At 42.2% G+C, this 24,945-nt stretch overlaps 1 protein-coding gene across 1 annotated transcript in view; it reads right to left on the reverse strand.

Moving 5' to 3' along the window:
• The window catches only part of ADGRG4 (adhesion G protein-coupled receptor G4), a 71,131-nt gene that overhangs the window by 45,083 nt on the left and 1,103 nt on the right, over nt 1-24,945 (reverse strand). Inside the window, exons 2-7 of the mRNA XM_074963203.1 lie at nt 10,130-10,201; nt 8,637-9,227; nt 4,196-4,290; nt 3,303-3,367; nt 1,690-1,735; nt 188-213 (exon numbers count right to left, since the gene is read on the reverse strand). Coding sequence (XP_074819304.1) covers nt 188-213; nt 1,690-1,735; nt 3,303-3,367; nt 4,196-4,290; nt 8,637-9,227; nt 10,130-10,201 — 895 coding nt within the window. The remainder of the gene's footprint in view (nt 1-187; nt 214-1,689; nt 1,736-3,302; nt 3,368-4,195; nt 4,291-8,636; nt 9,228-10,129; nt 10,202-24,945) is intronic.

Genomic DNA, 24,945 nt, shown 5'->3' on the forward strand with positions numbered 1-24,945 from the left:
CTTGCTCTACTTTGTTACAAAAGTAATATCATTTTAAGGAACTTAACCCCCTATAATTAGTAAGTACCTTGATCATCCTATTATTGAATCAGCACCAATATACTGTGTAAAAGTGAAGGAGGGAATTGATTTCATTATGTGCTTAAATCTAAATTCTACCAACACAATTTGTAAACACATATCCTACCTTTGTGAATTCTGCTTTTCCTCCAGCTTCAGTTCACAAAATACAGAACAAAACAAGAATAAGGTTAGAATAATGCAACTGGCTTTAATGTAACTATAATGGTTTTCAATGAAAGTGAACAGTAGCTACTAACACGCTCAATGCTTTAAATGTCCATATTTGACTATTCATGTACAGTACAAGTTTGCGTTTTGCAGTAGTTTTAATGATGCATTATATTAAGATTACAGTAAAAATAAGGTATGGCAGCTAGTTGCTGCTGATGTGAGGATGCAAACAGGGACAGAAGACTGGCTCAGCTATGGATCGGAGTCAGAGTAGGAATGGCACCTTGCAACCAGCCAGAAAGAGAGAGGAGGAAAAGGGGCTTTTGAAAAACAACACACTGTGGATAAAAGCTCATGCCTGCTCCAACTAGAACTGTTACTGTTTAGAGTCATGGTCACAAGTCACATGGTTTTGTTTGTGTGCGCACACAAACCACAGCCATATCCTCAGGTCAAGCCCTCCCACTCTGCCTACTCCTCTTCGCACCAGTGCATTCTGGGAAAATCTGAGCAGCCATCCGATAGGACTTCAGCAGAGGGAAGACATGCTGGATAGCAGCACCAACAACTCATGGGCCAATGCACTCTGGGATGTCTTACTGCAAAGATAGGTGGAAGGACTGGACCCAAGCGTGGGTAGGAGTCCTATCAATGCAGCAGGAAAAACAGTTTGTTGAACCAGATGCAGGAGGACAGTGCTGTGCCAGCCTAAGCCCCTGCTGGAGCAAAATACTGTTGTTGTCATGGTTACTAACAACAAAATAACAATGTGTGAGGTAAAAAAAAGAGTACTTGTGGCACCTTAGAGACTAACCAATTTATTTGAGCATAAGCTTTCGTGAGCTACAGCTCACTTCACAGTATGCATCCGATGAAGTGAGCTGTAGCTCACGAAAGCTTATGCTCAAATAAATTGGTTAGTCTCTAAGGTGCCACAATGTACTCCTTTTCTTTTTGCGAATACAGACTAACACGGCTGTTACTCTGGAACGTGTGAGGTGCAAGCACATGCTGTGTTCACTAACAAGTCCCAAATTTAGCTTGCTTGTCTCACTTCTAACTCCCTCCATGGGCACTTGAACCCCTGGCCTTGATATGGAAATCAGGCAGGGATACCAAGAGTGTAAAATCACACTGCAGCCTGCCGGGCTTTCCCCAGGAGGCTAGCAGGTATTTTGAAATTCATTTCTGAGATAATTTTTGGTGAGAAATCAATCTTACCCTATGAACTGTCAGCCTCACTGGCTGAGCAAAATGGTTGGAGCTGATCTTTAGAGGTTCTACCATCCCTATGCAGAGTAGTCACACTACATTTTAATGTACAGTGTCTGTGTTTCTACCTTTCAGAATGCAACTAAAATATAGTATAAGCAAAAGGTAAGAGGCAAAATGATTTTTTGGTTATCCTAGGAGAAGAACTCAACACAGGTAGAGTTTGTGTCTTATAATATGTACATCGGCTCTCCTCTGGACACTTCCTCCTGGAGAATTATTCCCGTATCTAAAAAAGATCAGAATAAGTGTTTTCTTAGCATATAGATTAGATATAGATATTTTAAAAAATCTCCTAAAGAAATTGTCCCATAGCTGATAATGAGCCTGACCTTGGGCCACTGAAGTCAATGGGAACTTCACCATTGACTTCCTTGGCACAAAATCAGCCCCATTCTATCTTCAGGAATATTTCATACTGTAACAAATCTGTGGTCCACCATGAATAATCACTGTCACCACACTGCTCCTAGTTGCCTCTCAGACTTCAGGGTTACATCAGCAATAGACTTCACATGGTCCTGCCCTTACAACTGGAGTTGTTAAGAACCTATTAATAGCATAGGGCTCATGGCATGATTCAGAAGTTGCACACTTGAGCCAGTTCCTTACAATAGTGTCCTCCCAAGTCCCAAACCAATTTTAAGTCCTGTACTGTTGTTCGTTCTAGCCATGTCACTTTTCCTATCAGTGTCTTGCTTTTTAGGGCTAATTAGCTCAGGAGGAAAGACGACTAAGGGTACAATATAAGCTGCCAGTACCATGTTTCTCATCCTATAGTCTAGAAGCCCTTCACTCCCACTTTAAAAATTTTTAACCCCTTAATTCCTAAGAGCCATTTAACTAATGCATCTTGCATATGGTTACAGCAGATCCAGTAGTTGTCATTTTTAATCCCCCTTTCCCTGTCTCTATTTCACAGTTTCTGTTTTTCCCCTTAAGATTTTCAGAATCTGACATGCTTCATGTAAACCGTGCAATGTTTTATTTTATTGTTGCCATCCACAACCTCCATCATTCAAGTGATGAGGGAGGAGAAAGTAAAAAGTCAAAATGTGCATAATGGTAAAACTATATATCAAAGTCTGTACAAGTGACACTTCCATCAATCTAGCAAATGCTAAGCAACCCCACTTCTCTCACCTGCCTACAGATTAAATATAAACATACATGGGTTTGGCTCTAAAGATCAATGTGGGAGTTTGATGCAGAAATATTATGTTTTTAGTAGAGTTTTGAGCCTGTAAATCCTGCAGCAGACTTCAGGCACTCAGACCTATATCCTCAAAAGTATTTGGTGCCTAACTTCCATTTATTTCAATGGGAGTTAGGACTATATATCTTTCGTGGTCTGGGCCTCAAATACTGCAGTGATGAGCCCTATAAGTACCTAGTTAGATACATTAGATTTGGCCTATGGTGGGTGATCTGTGAACTCACACTCTGGTTCTGAATTTTCATAGGTCAAAATCCTGACCAACCTCACTTACATCCATACAACCCCAGATGCAATGAACACTTTCACCATCTTAAACCAGAACTTGTTCCTGTGACTCCAGTTACATGGGTGCAAATGAGTTCACAGTTTGGCTCAAAATGTTCTTTCTGCCTGCCTTGTGCAGGACACAGGTGAAGTATGTCCAAAATACAAAGTTTGGAGTCTCCTAAAGGTCACGGTTGGATCCCATTATGCAGAAAGGTCATTTGTGAAATGTCAGTAGGGTCTTGATTACAAACTCTCCCAAAGTTTAAGTTAGGTTGTGGAGTAAATAAACACACTATGGTCAAGTACTTACATGCCTGCAGTTTTTACACAATAATTTGTCACAACAAATTCACCTTCAGAAAATCTGGCATTAAACTGTAAAAGAAACAAGTTTCTCATTAAAAAGAAAAGGAGGACTTGTGGCACCTTAGAGACTAACAAATTTATTTGAGCATAAGCTTTCGTGAGCTACAGCTCACTTCATCGGTCAATATTTTAACTAGAGGTGCTTGTAAATTCATAGTTCCAATGTTTTTAAAAAATGGGTAAACATTTTTGCAAAAATGTTAGCAATAATGTCAAAATTCATCCTGTTTTTGACCTACTCTAATTCTAACCTCTGAACATTCTTCACAGAGAGATCAGATATAGCTTGAGCAGTCAGTCCTCATCCTCAAAGGAAACCTGCACAATGCTTTCAAAAGATGAGCCTGGGAGCTTAAATTCGTAACTTTGCCAGACACTACAGATCGTGGACTGAACTGAAACACTAGGTTTATGTCTTATTACAATAATCTGTGACCCACTAACCCTCTCTTTTTGTCCTATGACTGCAGAAGTGTTGACAGGCCACTCTACCTTGAATGGTCCCTTACAATATTTACTTATGCTAAATAATCTGCTCTACCTTCCATTTAGTAGTGATGCTAGGACTACCTTTCCCAGACCTGAAGAAGAGCTCTAGATAGCACAAAAGCTTGTCCCTCTCACTACCAGAAGTTGGTCCAATTAAAGATATTACCTCTCCCACTGTGTTTCTTTATGACAAGTCTGTCAGATAACATGGTTATGAAACTCCATAATGTTGTTTCTTTTGTTAACTGAACAATTCTCTGTGCTTTGCCCTGGAAGTTCATATTGTTCTTTCAGATGCCCTTGTCTCCTGATACTTATCCACAATTTAATGGGGGGGAATCTACTTACCCAGTTTTTAGCAAAGTTGTTTGCATCATCATAATCAGGAGTACTCTGAGTTTTGTAGAAGACAGAAAACTTCATTTTGATGTCAGAGAAGGTAACTGTAGTAATGGGAAATAAGAGCTGTATTTTGTAGTTGGCATAAAAATATGTTAGTATCTTTGTCTCCTCCCATCTGTGTCTGTCTGTCAACTGTTGGGCACTCCTGGAGTCAACAGGAGTTGGGTACCTAACTCCCCCTATGACTCAGAGCCTGATCCTGCAATGAGCTCGAGTGGTCAGTCTCCTGTGGGTGCATAGATCCCCACTGACTTCATAGAATCATAGACTTTAAGGTCAGAAGGGACCATTATGATCATCTAGTCTGACCTCCTGCACAACGCAGGCTACAGAATGTCACCCACCAATTCCTTCACTGAGGCTGTGCAGGGGTCTGCCCAGAAACCGCTCATTGTAGGATCTGGGCCTTTAACTATAAGCTCTTTGAAGCAGGGCTTGTAATTTTACTCCATGTTTGTACTGCATCTGCCACACTTGATCCCTAAGAGGAGCCCCTGGCTATTACTGAAATACAAATAATAAATGGTAATATATGTAGTCTGGTCTATACACCTTGACAGAGAAGGGTGGCCCGTTCCATGAGGCAACCTACAAGTACACTGAGAGAACCTGCTTCAATACAGAAATAAAACCCCCCTCTGACCGCCCACCCCTAAATTGTCACCTACATCCCAAGGTGGAACTGATGCAGAGGATCATCAACCTACAACCCATACTCCATGGGACCACATCCTGAAAGAAATCTTTCCTAAACCCCCACTTCTGACCTTCAAACACACATCCTCCCCCCAAACCTTTCCAAGCTCATCATTAGAAGCAAATTCCCCACAAACCAGGAGATACCAACTCAAAGCAACACCAGACCCTGCCAGAACAATAGCTGCAAAACCTGTAGACATAATTCCACTGCTATGCTGATCAGCAGCCCACACACCACACCTTTTAAGATCCATGGGCGCTACACATGCCTAGCAAAGCATGTGGTGTACAACAGAACCTCTGAGATATAAACACCTCAGAAATGGAGGGTGTTCATAACTCTGAAAAGTTTATCTCTGAACTAAACGTTATGGTTGTTCTTTCAAAAGTTTACAGCTGAACATAGACTTAATACAGCTTTTTAAACTTCACTATGTTAGGGGGCTTATTCCTTCACCCACTCACTTCCCTGGTCCTTCTCGCATGAACAGAGAGCAACAATACCCAAAGTCCAAAGGTGCAAACAATTCAATGTTTATTGGGGTGAACTTCCAGTTTCCTTCCTTAGTGTCCCCCTTCCCAGCTCTGACACCACAGAGCCTTACACCTGTGTCCCTGTTCCCATTCCTGCCCTTAGCCAAACAGGATTCCAGTTTCCCCACTCCCATTCCCTGTTCCCATCTCCCCCTTCAACAAAACATGATTCCAATTTCCTTACACCCATTCCCTGTTCCCATCTCCACCCCCTTTTAGCAAAACATGATTCCAATTTCCTTACCCCCATTCCCTGTTCCCATTTCCCCCACCCACTCACTTCCTCATTGACTACAGATTATATAGTAAAACTTGACTTCTGCTTTGCTATACCTTAACCAATCATGTTCCTGAAATTTAACTAACCAATCCTAACATAGTGTAACATGATTATGTACCCAATTATATCCCACTACCTTAATTAGTTTACACCCAGCAAAATTAATTATACAGCAGACAGAAACAATCACAGAACCAGACAGAGATTATACAGACAAACAACAGCAAAGTGCGAACTATAATGACAAAACAATACAGAAGTGAGGATTTCACATTCCAACTATTGATAAGTGAGTTCTTGCCAGACAGGATGCTATCAAACTAAGTTTCCTTTTACATTTTCTAGGCACTTCCCTTTCTCTGGAGGTGACAGGCACTATCAGGACAGGATTGTATTCCTAACAGCCCAATAGCACCTTATTTCAATGTGACTAGTTTGGAATGTGAGGATGTGACCGTTCGCTTCCCAGCTTATGGCTGCCTCTGTTGCTTAGCCAAAGGCCTTAGCCTAAGAACAGGGCCTCAGACTGTCACAGTAAGAAAAGGCCCTTACACCGGCAGACAGTGATTTTGATTCTCTTTTGTACCTCTATAACTAGCCAAGTGATAAGAATACACCTAAATTCTTAGAGTATAGGCCTTTACAGACAGGCCTGAATATCTATATCGTAACACACTACACAGAAGAAAAATGCTACTTTTAACAATGTTAATTTAAATGAAACAAACACAAAGTTTCCTTACCTTGTCAAACCTTTGGAAAAAAAAACAAAAAACAACTTTCCCCATATTTTTTTAGTAGTTTGCGTTTAACACAGTAGTGTACTGTATTTGGTTTTGGGGTTTTTGTCTGGCTGCTGCTGCCTGCTTGTATACTTCCAGTTCCAAATGAGGTTGTGTCCGTTCATACCTCAGGTGTTCGTAACTCTGAGGTTCTAACTTCTATTGTATCTCTTCCAGCACACTAAATGCCCCAATAACTGTCTTGTTTCAGCCACATCACTACCCTCTTGAATGAACTCACAGAGGAAAAAAATAAGACAAACACTGTCACCTGTGGGTGAACACCTTTTACAAAATGACTCATAGACATTAAGACCAGAAGGGACCATCACTATCTACATTGCAGGCCACAGAGTCTCACCCACCCACTCCTGTAACAGACTCCCTAACCTCTGGCTGAGTTACTAAAGTCCTCAAATCATGATTTAAAGACTTCATGTTACAGAGAACCCACCATTTACACCAAACCTGCAAGTGACCTATGCGCAGAAGACGTTGAAACCCCCCACAGAGTCTCCACCAATCTGACCTGGGGAAAAATCCCTTCCCGACCCCAAATATGGCAATCACTTAGACCCTGAGCATGCGGCAAGACCCACCAGCCAGACCCATGGGAAAGAATTCTCTGCAGTAACTCAGCCATCCCCATCTAGTGTTTGAGCTGCTGGTCCTCATCCTCAAAGGAAATCTGCACAACACCTTCAAAAGACAAGCAGGGGAGCTTACATTCATAACTCTGCTAGACACTTAAAATCATGGACCGAATAGATACTAGATTGGTGTAATGAACCACAAACCTATAACCAATTTACCCTACCCACAGCTTTTTCCCCCCCTTTCTCCCCTATGACTGGAGAGGTGTTAACGGGCCACTTCACATTGAATGGTCCCTTGAAATATGTGTTTACATATGCTAAACAATCTGTTCCATCTTGAATTTAGCTGTGACACCTATGGCCTGGCCAGGTCAGCTGACTTGGGCTCAGGGGGTTCAGGCAGCGGGGCTAAAAACTGCTGTGTAGACATTCGGGCTCACGCTGGAGCCCGAGATCTGAGACTTTCAACCCTGGCAGGGTCCCACAGCTCAGGCATCAGCCCGAGCCCAAAAGTCTACACAACAGTTTTTTAGCCCTGGAGCCCAAGTCCCATGAGCCTGAGTCAGCTGACGGGGCCAACCATGGGTTTTTTAATCCCTGTGTAGACATGCCTTCTGAGTACCTTTTCCAGGCCTGAAAGAGCTCTGTGTAGTTCGAAAGCTTGTCTCTCTGACCAACAGAAGTTGGTTCAATAAAAGATTATTACCTCACTTAGCTTCTCTCTCTAATAAAAAATAATAGTACTTTTCATTTAGATTTACATTGTAGGGAAGATGTACAATAAGAGACATAAAAAAGCCTTTACAGATGATAGATTGCTCTGCTTTTGTGACCGTTGGAAGATACGTAATTTACCTTTTCACTTCTATATATTTGATCTTAAAGGCACAATCTAGCTCTTAGATATATAGCAGCTGTGAGGGTTTCTGCCTACTTTACATCAGGGAGCTGCTTAAATTGCTTTTCTAAGAAAAATAGTTAATCTCAATAAATTAGGCATACTATATGTAGTCAAAATGTATAGATGTATTTGGCAGGGATTAACAGCCAGATAATCATATGGAGACAACTGCAGCTGTATTTGTTTAGTCAACAATGAACTGCAGCTGGAAGCATCACTTCTACCTGAGTTAAACAGGTAGCTAGGCAGCTAACGACTAACAAACCCAAACAATCATGACTTGCTAATTTGTGCCCACAATGAATCTGCAGGGACAGCAATGTGAGAGCCTGCAAAAAAGAGAAACTCAAACAGGTTGTCATGTTTCCATTCATTTTAAGAAAGATATTGTATACTATGGATTAAATGTGATGCTCTTAGCTGGCTAAACAGTGCCTAAGAACTATCAGAGTTCTCATTTCATTTCCTTGCTACTAGGGCTGGATCATTAGAAGGGGTATTTCTCTTCATGGTTTAATGTAGAAGCTTAGACTAAATCTGGCATTCTGTATAGTCCACTACTCTTTACCCACAGAAAATTATGCAAATTCCATACCTTTTTTATCTGATTTTACTGTAGTGGACAGATCAGGTGTAGCTACAGATGTGGACTCGGAGGGTTTGGATATGGTTTTGGTATCTGTAGATAAGGTTGTCACTGTTGATCTGGAAACAGGCAAAATACTAGCGGGTTTAGTGGTAGATGTAGTTACAATAGGTTGTGATGTAGCCTCACCAGGTTTGGAGGTACGAACAGTCTCGTTAGGTTTGGGTGAAGCAGTGGTCCCAGCAGATATCAATTGGTGGGTAGGCCCGGGCACAGTAACTGAGGTACTGGGCGTTGATGTTATGGAAGAGGATGTGGGTGAAGCTGTGGTCCCAGCAGATATCAATGGATGCGTAGTCCCGGGCACGGTAACTGTGGTACTGGGCATTGATGTTATGGAAGAAGATGTGAGTTTATGTGTGGTCCCATCAGGGTTAACCGTTGATGTGGTCTTGGGTGCTTGAGGTATTGAAGCAGTAGTAGAGGATTCAGCTCTTGTCATCTCTGTTGGCTCAGGGACAGGTATGGTTGTATAATGTACAGTAGTATATCCAGGAACAGTTATGGTCATATCTTCAGTTGTTGCATCTCCAGTGGAAGCTATGAAAGCAAAACATTTTGAAATGCATCTTAATCCAAATATAATAACCTTCAAATACAGACACATTTTGGCTGCTACCAGGAGTCCTCCATTTTAGGCTTGATCTTGTGAGGTGCTGGGCATCTTCAACCCCAGCTGAAATCAACTCCTGGAGCTGACCAGCACCTTGCAGGATCAGCCCATTTGTACTAAAAAATCTTGTTAGGGAAAAATAACTTGGAGAAAACCAACTCATGTCATTACAGGTGAATAATTAACACCTAGGAATTACTTTTTAAGGCCAACATGAATTGAAGATTTCAGGGTAACTTTTCATATATACCAATATGTTGTAACCAAACACGGATTGCATAACGTACATGTAATGGCACTATGGAATATCAGACTAATTTGCTTAAGTTTTCTATCATAAGCTGTGTCCTCCTTGCTCTTCTGGGGCCTGGTTCAGTACTGTGCTGATCCAGTTCTATGCTTGTGTCACTCCACTGATTTAAATAGAATGAGACTGGCATAAAATTAGAGTAATCCAGTGCTTAAGCAGACTTCTGACCTCAGAAGACAGAGGGACCAATGGAGCTACACTGACTTACAGCAGCTGAGGATTTGGCACTGTGTGTTAAACAGGGTCTCTCTTTCTGCTGAGCTTGTGTAATATTTATTGATATTAGATATATGGCCCAACTTTACCACTGTTTCACTCTAATTTCACAACAGTGAACATATCAGGGCCATCTTTCACTTTGCATTACACGCTATCTAGAATCACACGTATTTTTACATGAAACAATAATAAATGGACATTTTTAAAAGTCTGTGTTTCTATGGATGTAACGTGAATCAGGTACTTATCAGTGATGATCACTTTAATATTTACAGCCCTTGCTTCAAGAAAGGCACATACTTGGAGTGCTACCATTAGTAGATGTGGGTGGAGATAATGGAGTAGCAGCTGTTGACGATGCTTCCTCTGAGCCTGTTGAGAAGATAAATAAAAGATGTAAAAATCGATAGAGGCAAAATGAATATGCAAGAGAAAAGCTACTGTAAAAGAGACTAAACTTCAGCAATGACCAGTACAACAGAGGACTGTTCTTATTACAGGGACTTCTGCAGAACCCACACACCAAGGAACATACTTGTGCTCAGGTGGTGCAGGATAATAAGCAGATACGGACTTCCTTTGAAGTGAACCAGAAGATTTGTTGTTACAAGGAGGAGGGAGAAGAATTGTTGTTCTTAACCTCTGAGGATACGACAAGAAGTAATGGGCTTAAATTGCAGCAAAGGAGGTTCAGGTTGGACATTAGGAAAAATTTCCTAACTGTCAGGGTGGTTAAGCACTGGAATAAATTGCCTATTGAGGTTGTGGAATCTCCATCATTGGAGATTTTTAAGAGCAGGTTAGACAAACACCTATCAGGAATGGTCTAGATAATACTTAGTCCTTCCATGAGTGCAGGGGACTTGACTAGATGACCTCTCAAGGTCCCTTCCAGTCCTATGATTTACTGACCCAAAAGGAGACTGTTGACAGAAACAAATCCAAAGTCAGTATTTATCTTAAAGAACAATAAAACTTGATCATTATAACATGTTCTTAGTATAAATTATCACGTACATTATGAGTTTCTCCCTCCATTCTGGCCACTAAGCTGTTAAGTGTTTTCTTTTAAACCTATATTCCTATGAGGAGATGAAATAAGAGATCCAGAAATAAATATATATTTACACTTCACCTCTGATATCCCGTTCTAACCCGAGGTAGGGAGGCATTTTACAGAAATGTCAGGCTGGAAGGGATCTTGAAAGATCATCAAGTCCAGTCCCTGTGCTGAGGTAGGACCAAGTAAACCGAGACCATTCCTGATGGGCATTTGTCAATCTCTTCTTTAAAACCTCCAGTGATGGGATTCCACAACCTCTCTTGGAAGCCTATTCCAGAGCTTAACTACCCTAATAGTAAGACATTTTTCCTAATATCTAACCTAAATCTCCCTTGCTGCAGATGAAGCCCATTACTTGTCCTACTTTCAGTGGACATGGGGAACAATTGATCACCAGCCTCTTCATAACAGCCCTTGAGATACTTATAGACTGTTCTCAGGTTCCCCTCAGCCTTCTTTTCTCCTGGGCTCATTGGGGAGGTCTCCAAACCCTACACATCCCAGGATATCCAGAGGAAGGAATGCCTTTGGAGTGTGTCTGTCTGTCCATGGTGCTGCCCATTCACCCCTTCCTCTTGACAAAGACTCCTTTAGGAGTTATGCTGACATTGGTTCCCATTCCTGGGTGTGACTGGGAGTGAGAAGCAGCATTAAGCCCGACATGGATATCTGACAGAATACCTGCTGGAGAGATGCTGCTTCCCACCCCCACAGCAACGGAAGCCTAATCCTATGGAGACAAGTATCAGGGGGTAGCCGTGTTAGTCTGTATCCACAAAAACAACGAGTCCGGTGGCACCTTAAAGACTAACAGATTTCTTTGAGCATAAGCTTTCGTGGGTAAAAACCCCACTTCTTCAGATGCATGGAGTGAAAATTACGGATGCAGACATAAATATACTGACACATGAAGAGAAGGGAGTTACCTCACAAGTGGAGAACCAGTGTTAACAGGGCCAATTCGATCAGGGTGGATGTAGTCCACTCCAAATAATAGATGAGGAGGTGTCAATTCCAGGAGAGGCAAAGCTGCTTTTGTAATAAGCCAGCCACTCCCAGTCCCTATTCAGGCCCAAATTAATGGTGTTAAATTTGCAAATGAATTTTAGTTCTGCTCTTTCTCTTTGAAGTCTGTTTCTGAAGGTTTTTTTGTTCAAGTATAGCTACTTTCAAATCTGTTATAGAATGTCCAGGAAGATTGAAGTGTTCTCCTACTGGCTTTTGTATGTTACTATTCCTGATGTCCGATTTGTGTCCATTTATTCTTTTAAGTAGGGACTGTCCAGTTTGGCCAGTGTACATGGCAGAGGGCATTGCTGGCAGATGATGGCATATATAACATTAACAGACGTGCAATCCTATGGAGTGGCTGTAGAAGGGCTTCTGGGACTTCTCAGGGAGCAGGGTGTTATACAGCACAGATAATTCTCTCTTCTGTAACCCCCTCCCCCTCTGCCCAGTTTGGTGAAAGGTAGCATGGAGCCGTTCATCAGGAAAATGCTAGAGAAGTTTGGAGAATATTGCATTCCAGTTAGAATGCAGACTGAAATCTGTGTTTGCTTCTCACTTGGCTAAACTGAAATGTTAGCTTCCAGGAGGAAACTTTTCTGAATACAAAGAGGTAACTGGCTAACATGCAGTAGAGAATGTGAAATGCATGGCCTCTGAATGTTTAATGATAACATGTCATAAAGGATTCCCATCATATACGCTTGGGCAGCTTTCCTGTTATTTTCCAAATGGAGAGAGCTGAGAATTAGTCAGCTAATTATCCTTAAAATGACTCACCTTGTCAAACCAGATAGGTCTTTATATTTCATATGCAACCTGCCTCATCGTCAGCCAGACAAGAGCAAAATGGATGATACAAACTCATATGGTCAACAGAAAACAGCAATGAACTGAATCACTGTAGATGCATTGCATGGTGGTATTGATTATTAAAAAAAAAAAATAGCACACTCATAACACTTTGCCTTCCTGGTGCAATTGCGCGGCTCTGCTTGAACTTTCTGATGCCTCTTTCCACCCAGAGGAAATTCAGAGACTGGCATTCTTGCCCTGAGTAAGAGTAATGTGGGGTATGTCTACACTGCAATAAAACATTCACAGCTGAGCTGCAGGGCTATAAACTGGAGTATTGACGTTCAGACTTGGGCTGGAGCCCGTGAGTACTGAATTTGATGCATGTTGATTGAATGGCTCTGCTTCAGTAATTGTTTCTTCCCTAGAGCTGGTATTTTGTGAAATCTTATAAACTCACTCCCGCCCCCTCCCCCCATTTTCTCTAAGGCATTGGCCATGCACTCTGTGTAGAGTCAAAATTCATCTCTTCCTGAGGTCTGACTTTATTAACAAATAAAATGAACAATAAGGGCTGGTCAACACTGGGAACTTACATCGGTACCACACCCCAGAGAGACGTATCAATGCTGACCTAATCCTCAGTGTAGACAGTGCTAGGTCAATGGAAGAACTCTTTCAGCAACCTAGCTACCACCTCTCGGGAAAGCGGATTATCTACGCCAATGGGAGAAGCTCTCCTGTTGGCGTAGGTTGTGTCTACACTGGAGCACTCTGGCTGTGCCGCGGTAGTATTTTAAGTGTAGACAGACCCCCCCAGGGAGGTGGATTAACTTCAGTGACAGGAAAATCCCTCCCATCGCTGTAGTGAGTGTCTCCACTGAAGTTGTGCTGCTATAGCATTGTAAGATAGACATAGTCTACAGACAACATGAAGTCCAGACTCCAGTTTTCTCCCCTAGAGTTCCATGCTCCAAGCTGTTAAGCCATTTCTTGGGTCCTCGCTGCCTCAGACTCAAAATCCCTCTTTCAGGAATCCTATTCTGGGGTCTCCTTTCTCCTTTTTCATATCCTCCAGCCTTGATAGCACTAGAAGGTGTTACAGGCCAGCTTCAAGAGTCAGTCCATTAACCCCTTCCTGCTCTTGTCCAGTGTAAGGTCCACTCCTCTTGGGTGTGTGTCCATGTTTTCAGTGCAATTCCAAGAATTGCTGCAAGTGGGAAACAGTACTTTTAGGAATGAGATATCTGTAATAACAGTGGAGCCACTTCACTCAGAATTGGCAAAGAACTGGGTCTCCTTATTCCAGTCCACCAGACAGAGTGGTGGATGGTTGGAAAGACATAATGGTGTACAGGCCACTCCAGAGCAAGTATTACAGCATAGTCCAGCAGTCAGTTCACACCCTTGTTTGTGGCATTGTCAGATGCCAGGGGAGTCAGCTGTCCTTTTGTAGAATATTGCTCTTGTAACCCAACCCCTAACCAAGAGACTGACTTCTTGTTGCTGCTCCCAATCTGTACTAGGATGCAATAAAAAAACCAGACACCTTTTCACACAGTACTTGATGGATCATGATAATGTGGTATAGTGAAGCATATGCTTTGGGGGTTGCTTTTGTTTATTCAGACCTCTTGCTCCAGAGGGGCCACTGAACTTCTGGAAGGAAAAGGTCTCATTTGCTCTACCTCCATTTTCTCCCTTCCTCTAGACTCCAAGGTACTTTCTTCCAGCAGACTGCAGTAGGACCGTAACTTGAGCTGACCAAATAATTATTTGCTGCTCCGCTATTTGGAACAAATTGTCATGTCCTCACTCCTCAGTCTCAAATCAACCAACTACAAGACAAACCCAAACCCAGAAGCTCGGTATACAGGCCTTCAACCAGAGGGCATGGTTAACCCTTTCCATAAATGCTGTTTAACACACACAGTATATGGACGAGAAGAAGCCAGAAAAATAACACAAGTAGAGGAACCCTAAAGGAAAGTGCTGTGCTTTTTTTCTCTACAGTGAAAAGGCAAAACAAGGCAGTGGAAAACACATCCCCCAGTACCACAGGGGAATGTGAAATCTAGATGTTGTTAGCTATATTGTAGTCCTAAAATAAACCTGAGCTCTCTGAAATCCACATCTCACTAATTCAAACCTCTATCTCTGGTTTCATGTTGACTGCAGTAATGGAAGAAAAATTTTGTCTAACTATATGTCTCCCTTATAATCCTGTGGCCTATAAAATATACACAGGATGAGTCAAATGGTTCCTGCCAGAGACATTATTCAACACAGTAACTCCAGGAGGTACATACAATAAGAATGACATCTCATAGGAAAAGCTTTTTGCTCTACAAAACAGAATCCACATTCACCAAGGATTTTCTTTTTAATATTTCAGAGATTTGTGAGTCTGGGTCCATGCTCTAAACAGCAGCTGGCAAACTGAAGAGCCTTACATTGAGATTTCACAAGGGGGTTCCCATAGCTTCCCCCCCCCCCCCCGCCCCTTAACTTATGCTCCAAGTCCATGGGAGCTTGGCTTAATACTCTCAGAGGGCCTGACACAGCAATGAATCATGGAATAAACAAAAGATGGATCCTGCATGAGTGGTGCAGGTTCAAGCCCTAGGAGGGCCATATCAAGTCATCCACCCAAAGCAAGGAGGATGATTCTGTCTATAGAGGTGCAACCATGTGCATAAAGTGGCAGAGGGAACCAGGAGTGAAAATGCATGAGTCCTGCAGTCATATCTATAGGCTAATAAGGTGAGGAGGACTAGACCCCCATCGTCTGCCCCCAGTAACTGTACCTGTGCCTGTCAGGGCAAGGAGGACAACGTTCTCTCTGAGAGAGAAGGAACAGAAGAAGGTAAGCTGGGTGCAAACAAACTATGCATTTTAATACGCCTAAATGTATGTGTCTAGGAACAAAGAATTTAGGCCATACTTACACAACTGGGGATTCTATCCTGGGAAGCACTGACCAAAAAAAAAATTGGGGTCATGGTGGATAATCAGCTGAACATGAGCTCCAATGGGATGCTGTGGCCAAAAAGACAAATACGATCGTTGGGTGCATAAAGTGGGAACATTATGTAGCAGTAAAGGGGTTATTTTACCTCTGTATTTGGCACTGATACAACCACTACTGAATATTGTGTCCAATTCTGGTGCCCAGAATTCAAGAAGGATGTTGTTAAATTGGAGAGGATTCAAAGAGCCATGAGAATGATTAAAGGATTAGCAAACATGCCTTATAGTGATAGACTCAAGGAGCTCAATCTGTTTAGCTTAACAAAGAGAAGGTTAAGGGGTGACTTACAGGGGGAACAAATATTTAATAATGGGCTCTTCGAGAAGAGAAAGTTATAACAAGATCCAGTGGTTGGAGGTTGAAGCTAGACAAAGCACACTGGAAATAAGGTGTAATTTTATAACAGAGAGTAATCAACCATTAGAACAATTTACCAAGGGTCATGGTGAATTCTCCATCACTGACCATTTTTAAATCAAGACTCTATGTTTTTCTAAAAGATCTGCTCTTGGAAGTATTTTGGGGTAGTTCTATGGCCTGTGTTATACAGGAGACTAGATCAGCACAATGGTCCCTTCTGGCTTTGGAATCTATTAATAAGGTATCGTGATCTTGGTCTCACTTAGCCTTAATCCACTCCCGCTTATTACAGTGATCTAGGGAAAGTAATGAGAAACCATAAAAGTGAAATGTCACCTTACCAGGCCCTCTTCTTAGAATAAATTTTTATTTTTTCATTTTAGTTCTTTCCCCAACTTGTTTGTAGAAATACAAAAGTGCTGTTTGAATAAGATTTATCAAGCACTAAACTAAATTGATTGTGCTTTGCATAAAGTCTAGGTTTTAATTTGTCTTTATAGCTGTGACATATGCTGCTGATTCTTCTCCAAATAATGGAAGTTTATGACCAGAACTTAATTGCTGTAGATTACATTCGGGTTTCCAGTGTTAATGGTGTCATGTTTCAAACAGTGTTGCCTTGGGGCTATGTACAAGGTCAACGGGGGTCAGGTATAATGATCCAGCAAAGTCTGGGGGTGGGGACTAAAGATACATAAATTGCTAAACAAAAATCAAACCCACTCTAATTAGAGACGTATCTCATGATGCATTTTTCATTTAAATAGTGACAAATCAAGTATAATTACGATATAACATATTCAAATCCCTCTCCCTCATTATCACCTGAAAAAGAAAATCTGTGTTTATCATACATGTCAGCGATCGTTACTGTTTCACAGATGTAGGGCTAGACACCTGCATCCCATAACATCACTTGTTTTGATTAACCTGCGCAAAATTCTGCTCATAAAATGAGGGTTGAGGAGAGATGACAGATGTGATCTGCAGCTAGAAAAATACCATACTACTGAAATTATAATATCCAAATCATGGAGTTTGAATTTAGTGCTTTAGCAAATGGCATTCTCTTTGGCATTCTCCAAAACATGCATAATTCCAATAAAAGAGCTGTACAAATTAGACCAGCAAATAAGTGAGCATGTGAACTGTAATATCCAGTATGCTTTATGTATCACAGTCCATGGTCATTACCATGAGATTCTTTTAAATTAATATTAAAGGCTCTGCTCTTGCTCTGATTGAAATCAGTGAGAGTTTTTCCATTGACTTGGTAACAGAATCAGGACCCACGTTTTTAATTGTGAAAGATTAACTGAGTTTTGGAAAGTGAGGTCCTCTGTCATTATCAGTGGGGCTGGTACTATTGCTTGTTATTAAGATTGTTAGGCACTTGTTTTCCGTTGCTTATAACTTTGCCAGACTTTAACTGTTTGGGCTGACTTTTTCCATGCTGGGTATCTGCCTCAGGCTGACTTTTCTTTATTTTTGGAAAATTTCAGCCAGAATGGTTCAGCTGTTTCCAAGAATAAGGTTAGAGAAAAATGTTGTTTGGCCCATGTTTTTTTTTTAAAAAATCTGGTAACCTCTTCTTTTCCCTGACAGAAAGGCCATCCCCGTGCTTTAGAGCAGGGACTTGAAATTTAGCAGCAGGATCACCCTGGTGTCAGGAATGTGCATTTTGCCCTCCCTGTGAAACTGCAGACAAATTTTAACCAAGTTATAAACCTTGGGAAAATTGTAGTTCATCCATTTTCAGTAGAGATTTTAGCAGCTAAGTTCCCCCATGATTTTGTTCACTTTGGGCATGCTCAAGCCTGGGGATGAGCAGGACCTTCCCTCCAGTTGCAGCTCTGGGCTGCTGTAGGCAATGTTTGGTCTGGGTACCTGAATTGAGAGTATTGAGACTCTCTCTCCTCAGTATCCCACCCCCAAGCTGGGTCCAGGCAACATGGAGGAGGAGCTGCCTGAGTTAAATGGAGTGGGGACAAAAGATAGACCAAAAAGGGCGGGTGGGTGGAAACTGGGACTGGCGGCTGGTAGGGGGGAGAGGAGAACTGGCACTGGAAGTTGGGGTAGGGGAAGACTGGGACTGGCTGGTCAAGGGACTGGGATGGGGAGTCTGCAAGGGTGAGACCAGCATCTACTGGGCAAGGAGACTGGGACTGGGATGAGAGGCCTGAAAAGTGGAGGCTGGGACCGAGTGCATGAGGAGAGTGGGACTAGATCAAGGAGTCAAGGGTAGGGAAGAGAGAGGATTGAGTCAGGGACAGGTTGGAGGGGACAGGGCAGAAGAGTCTGTGTCCACTAGAGGACCCTTCCCCCCTGAGTCTGAAATGGAACCCAAGATTCCCGAGTGTCACCCATTCATCTGCTGTCAGCAACTATCTGTGAAACCCACTAGCAAAGAGTCCCCAACCACCTTTAGTGCTGGTCCACACAGAGGATGACAATCTGCTATTGGTTATTGTGGTAGTTCAAGTGGCAGGCCTGTGTGCTAGATCTTAAGGTTTCAGCTTACTGATGAACCATGTTAGGTACCAGTATAATGCCACATGATGGGATTTCTGTTTTTCTCAGTTCACTTTTTTAAAAACCTAGATTTTGTGTGCAATTTCCTATGTTAAAAGAACATATTAAGGTTGCAAAGTCAGGTCTTCAAAAGTTAGGAAATTCCAGAATTATGGTTTCTTCTTCAACCTTAATTTGCCCCTGGTGCATATGTCCTGCATATCGTATTGGAAGGGGCTACTTCCAGGAGTGGGGCAACCATGTCAGAGAATTGGAACTGGCTAAAATAGTGGAGTCAGTCCTGCAAACAGTTCTTTTAAAACTCACAGTAAGGCCACTTAAGATGGTGGTCCCTTGTCCCCAATATTCAAATAGCTGCAGTAGACGAGTCCCAGGCGGAGGAGTTATGATCTAGTGAAGCATGGGATAAGGAGCTGAGGTTCCAGGATTCTTTTCCTTGCTCTGTCAGTGACTCATTGTGTGACTGTGAATAAGTCAGCTGGGCTAGGATTTTTAAAGGGGCTTAAGGGAGACAGGCACTGACTCCAATTGACTATCAATAGAGTTAACCACCTACCTCCCTTAGGACCTTTGAAAATCCCAGCTTTCCTCTCTGTGCGTCAGCTGCCCCATCTGTAAAATAGTGCTAAAGATACTCACCACCTTCTAAATAATTAACATCTGTAAAGTGCTGAGAGCTCTTTGGGTGAAAGACATGCGAAGGGCAAAGTAACATTCTTACTGACCATCATAAGGCAAAACCTGAGTAAATTAAGTGAAGAGTATTTCTGTGATGTCTGTCTCACTCAATATAGAGTAAAGGTACTTCCTTAGGACTCACGCCTGCTTTACTCATGTGAGTTAATTTCATTGACTTTCCCCAGAAAGGCTTTGTGTGACAGGACCACTAGTTTTTCAGTATTCAAGCAGAATATTCAGAACAGCTAGTTACACAGTTCCCCTGTAAAACTCCATGTTTGCTATCTAGTTTTATGTTTAACTGAACACGGTAAACTGAAGTGATGTCCTGCTATCAAACACCTGTAAATGGGAACAAATTGCAGTGCAGTCACTAGTAATCAGTTTTTTCAGAGCATAAATTCTATAGTATATGCACAAGCAAAACTCCCATTCAAGGACTGTCACTTGCATTTAAATAGCACTGTGACATGGCATTTCATTACATAGCATCTACTAAGCACAGTTATTTCTGACTTCTGCCCTCTAAAATCCAGTGATACCAATGCTACAAACATTCTCACAGAGCCTCTGTGCTTTAGTCCACTATAAACAATGCATAAAAATTAGTGCTCATTGAAACCTTGTAATTCTGACAAATGGCACATAAATCGCAACACATATATTTGTAACACCCATTGCTATCCCAAGTGAGCCTTTTTGTTTATTTGTTTCTATTTAGTGTACAAGAGATTGCTCAGAAATTTCAGTTGTTAAAGTAGTAATAAAAAGCAAAGGAAGAAATATATAGGGTATGCAAATGTTCCTATAAAATATATCCAAGATTTGACACAAGACTCTCAAACATAATTAAACTTTACAGCCCTCCTGTAAGTAGGTTTACAAAACTATAGTCTTAGTCTTTGAGCAAAACAGGATTCCATAGCCTTTATTCTAACTGGTTTCAGAGTAACAGCCGTGTTAGTCTGTATTCGCAAAAAGAAAAGGAGTACTTGTGGCACCTTAGAGACTCAGCAATTTATTTGAGCATAAGCTTTCGTGAGCTACAGCTCACTTCATCGGATGCATACTGTGGAAAGCGTAGAAGATCTTTTTATACACACAAAGCATGAAAAAATACCTCCCCCCACCCCACTCTCCTGCTGGTAATAGCTTATCTAAAGTGATCACTCTCCTTACAATGTGTATGATAATCAAGTTGGGCCATTTCCAGCACAAATCCAGGTTTTCTCACCCCCCCCACCACCCACAAACCCACTCTCCTGTTGGTAATAGCTTATCTAAAGTGATCACTATCCTTACAATGTGTATGATAATCAAGGTGGGCCATTTCCAGCACAAATGGACATGTACATTGGTCAAACTGGACAGTCTCTACGTAAAAGAATAAATGGACACAAATCAGATGTCAAGAATTATAACATTCATAAACCAGTCGGAGAACACTTCAATCTCTCTGGTCACGCAATTACAGACATGAAAGTTGCGATATTACAACAAAAAAACTTCAAAACCAGACTCCAGCGAGAGACTGTTGAATTGGAATTCATTTGCAAATTGGATACAGTTAACTTAGGCTTGAATAGAGACTGGGAGTAGCTAAGTCATTATGCAAGGTAACCTATTTCCCCTTGTTTTTTCCTACCCCCCCCCCCCCACCCAGACGTTCTTGTTAAACCCTGGATTTGTGCTGGAAATGGCCCACCTTGATTATCATACACATTGTAAGGAGAGTGATCACTTTAGATAAGTGATTACCAGCAGGAGAGTGGGGTGGGGGGAGGTATTTTTTCATGCTTTGTGTGTATAAAAAGATCTTCTACGCTTTCCACAGTATGCATCCGATGAAGTGAGCTGTAGCTCACGAAAGCTTATGCTCAAATAAATTGGTTAGTCTCTAAGGTGCCACAAGTACTCCTTTTCTTTTTATTCTAACTGAACATCTACCCAGTTTTCTGAACTTCCTAACATTACAGGTGGGGCTTGTAGCACTGCCCATCATAAAACTCTGGTTTCAGTTGCTTATAACTTTGCCAGACTTTAAATGTTTGATCTGAAATCTTCCACACCAGGTGTCTGCCTCTGGCTGAATTTTATTAGAAAATTTCAGCCAAAAACAGTTCTGCCATTTCTAAGAAGAAGGCTGGAGAAAAGTACCATGTTTTACCCATGTTGGAAAATTCTGACGACCTGTTCTTGGAATAAATCTAGCACCCCCATACTTTAGAGCAGGGGCTTGAAATTAGGTAGGGGAGTCACCCTGGTATCAGGAATGTGCCTTTTCCCCTCCTTGTGAAAATCTGCCCAAATATGGCCAAGTTATAAACCTTTGAAAAATCACAGTTTGCAGATGCTTAGCGGAAACTTAGATTTTTGCCGCTAAATCCCCTGAACATTTTGTCCTCTGTGAGCATGCTCCATCCCCTCACAGCTCGTAGTGCTGAACAGATGACACATGCACTGATTCCCACAGAGTGCTGAACATGCTCCAGCCCAGAACTAGGGAAACTCAGAATAACTTTCCCTGTAGTTGCTGCTGCCAGCTGCTATGGGACAAGTGGGGCCAGATACCAGAACTGAGCCCCTTTCTCTCGTGCTCTCAATGACCGTGCAGCTGTCACCCAGGCAGAGTAGAGGAGGGCTGGACAAAGAGACTGGGACTAGGTGTGGGGGGGGGGGGGGGGGCGGGGGGTTGAAGAGAGAGATTTGATAAGGAGCTAGGTATGTGGGAGGGAGAGAACTGGGACTGGCTAGGCAGAGACTGGGGCAAGGAGCCAAAGAGAGGATGGGGGGAGATTGAGATTGGATGAAGAGCCAGGGAGGGAGACTGGGAATGATAGTCAGTGGGGGGAAGGTGGGGGAGGGAGAGACAAATTAGTCAAGGAGCCAGGAGGGGGCAACTGGGACTGGCTGAGAAGGGAGCCTGGGACTGGATGTGGCATTGGGGGAGAAAGTAGGAGCCAGGGAGGAGATTTGGATTTGGACAGTGAGCCCAGAGTGGGAAACTAGGATTGGCTGGGCAATGCAACTGGTACTGGGATGAGAAGCCTGAGGACTGGGACAAGAACAGCCTGGAGGAGATGGGGCAGAAGGGGTCAAGCTTGGGGGAAATGGGAAGAAAAGTCTGTGCCCGCTACAGAACACTTCCCGCCAGAGTCTGGAATGAAACTCACCATTTCTCAGTTGCTAGCAGATATCCAGGTATCCCACTGGCAAAGTGTGTATCTCATCTCCCTCTAGTGCTGGTCCACATAGAGGATGACAACCTACTACTGCTATAAGTTACTCTGTTAGTTCAAGTGACAGGTCTGTGTGGTGGATCTAGAGGTTCCAGCCCTGCTGATGACTTGTGGGTGTCAGGATGATGCCACATGATGGAATTTCTGTTTATGATTTTTCAGTTTGCTTTTTTTTAAAAAAACCTGGAAAATATACCCTCCCTCCAAATCAAACTGTTAAAACAACATTAATAAAGATGCAGAGTCAAGCATTCAAAAGTTAGGAAATGCTAAGATTAAAGTTGCCTTAATTTGGCTCCCTTGTGCCTGAGCATTATGGTAGAGTCTTATAAGAAGATCACATACTATTTTTCCCATAGGACCCCTGCCTCACTGAGTGCACAGGACGGACTTGCTCTGGGGTGAATCAGGGTTGTGTAGTAAAGGAGGCTGTTGTCTATAGACATCCTGCTTCATTTGTTGCAGAAGCTGGAAGGTGTGTAGTGAAGGAGGCAGAGGACTGGTGGAAGAGAGGATGTTCTCAATGTTAATGCAGTTGAATGTTGCCCTGGAGAAGTGGAGTCCATCCCTGCCTCTCTGCAGGGATGGCCTCCTTGCCCAGAGTTCTTATGTGATGCTGGGAAAGTCACTTAAACCAAACCTGTCACAGAGGGTTCTTAATTGTGTGTTCCTCATTTTTGGGGTGCCATCTTGATATCCTGGGGTCTGATTTGCAGAAGGGCTGAGCACTCTCAGCTGCCACTGAAGTCAGATTATTAGCTCTCTTCCAGTCTTCTGGAACTTCCCCAGTTCTTCAAGGCTTACTAAAAATCAACTTTTATGGTCCAGTGAGTTCCTACACCAGCTCTTTTAAAACTGCTGGATGTAAGTTATCTGGACCTGATGATTTAAAAATGTCTGACTTTAGTAGCTTCTGTTTAATGTCCTCCTGAGATACTAGTGGAATGGAAAGAATGTCTCATCACCATATGACATTATCATCTTTTTTTCCATAAATACGGAACAGAAATAAGTACAGTTCTGCCTTTTCTGTATTATTATTGATAATTCTACCATTTCCACCAGTAATGGATCAATACCATTTTAGGATGCTTTTTTCCCCTGATATATTTAAAAAATCTCTTCTTTTCCTTAACTCTGCTGACCATAGATTTCTCCTTGTGTCCCTCTGCTTTCCTTATCAGTTTTTTACAATCTCTAATTTCTGATTTATATTCATTACTACCAACTTCCTCTTTCTTCCATTTGTCTTTATAGCTGCCTTCACTTCCCCTCTACACCAGTATGATTTTTTTAACTGGTAACATCTTCCTCGGTTGTGGATTTTTCAGCATTTAATTAGGTGTTCTTAAAAGACTGCCAATTATCTTTCACATTTTTCTGATTAAATTATTCCTTCCAGCTGACTTGGCTCAATTGTTTTCAGCTTTGTGAATTGGCTGTCTTAAAACACCAAGAACACGTATTACCAGTCTGGACTTTATTCTGCTTGCACATTATAAGTGTGATCAAGTATGATCACTTGTACTTTAGCAAACATTAATTTTAGTTCTCTGATCAGTTCCTCTATCTGCTAGGACCAGGATGGCTGCAACACTTTTTGAGTTAGGAAATTGTCATCTATAATGTTTAGAAATTTAAAAGATGTTTTCGTACTGGCAGCATGAGACCCTCCAGTATGTCACTCAAATTGAAGGCCCCCATGATCATTTAAATGAGTTATAACCATTTGTTTTAACATTCCAATTATGATGTTGCCTTCCCATCTGGTTAGAAGAAAGCATTTTAAAATAGCTCGAGGAATTGTAATATGTAGGTGCCAACAAGACAATATAAATCAATAGTCTGCAATACTGTATAGATTGGGTCTAGTCCCCACTCCTCACCCCTCCCCTTTTGCTAACACACACATTCCTAGTATATAGCATTTATCACGGGCTAAAAGGGAAAGTGTTTTGGGGTGCCCCATGTCATGTGGGAGCATGTCACTGGACCTGTTAGGACATGATAGGTCACCTTCACTGCTGGCTAACTCTGTTCAAGTCAAAGGGGTTAAGTTGCCCGGGAATTTGTCAGTCACTTTTGACTGTATCATTACAAGGGCTCAGATCCTGAGCTGTGGCCTAGAGGTACTCAGCGCAACTCAGACAGCAAAGATCCAGAAGTGTCTTTGAACCCCTTTTACCTCCCTCAGTGCTGGGCCAGCTGTATGCCAGGTCAATCCCTCAGCACAATTTACAGCAGACTGAGGGGTTGCTCTAAGTTGTGCCAGCTGCTTATACCAGCTGTTATACCAGCTAGGAAAAGTCAGGGTGCAGGAAGAGCCTGGCTACACCAATTTTCCCCCATCCACACCCCTTAGGCCACCCTCAGGGAGGGAGGTTGGTATAGGAGCCTCTACAGCAGCTCT

The sequence above is a fragment of the Natator depressus genome, chromosome 9 (genome assembly GCF_965152275.1).
Source record: "Natator depressus isolate rNatDep1 chromosome 9, rNatDep2.hap1, whole genome shotgun sequence".
NCBI lineage: Eukaryota > Metazoa > Chordata > Testudines > Cheloniidae > Natator > Natator depressus.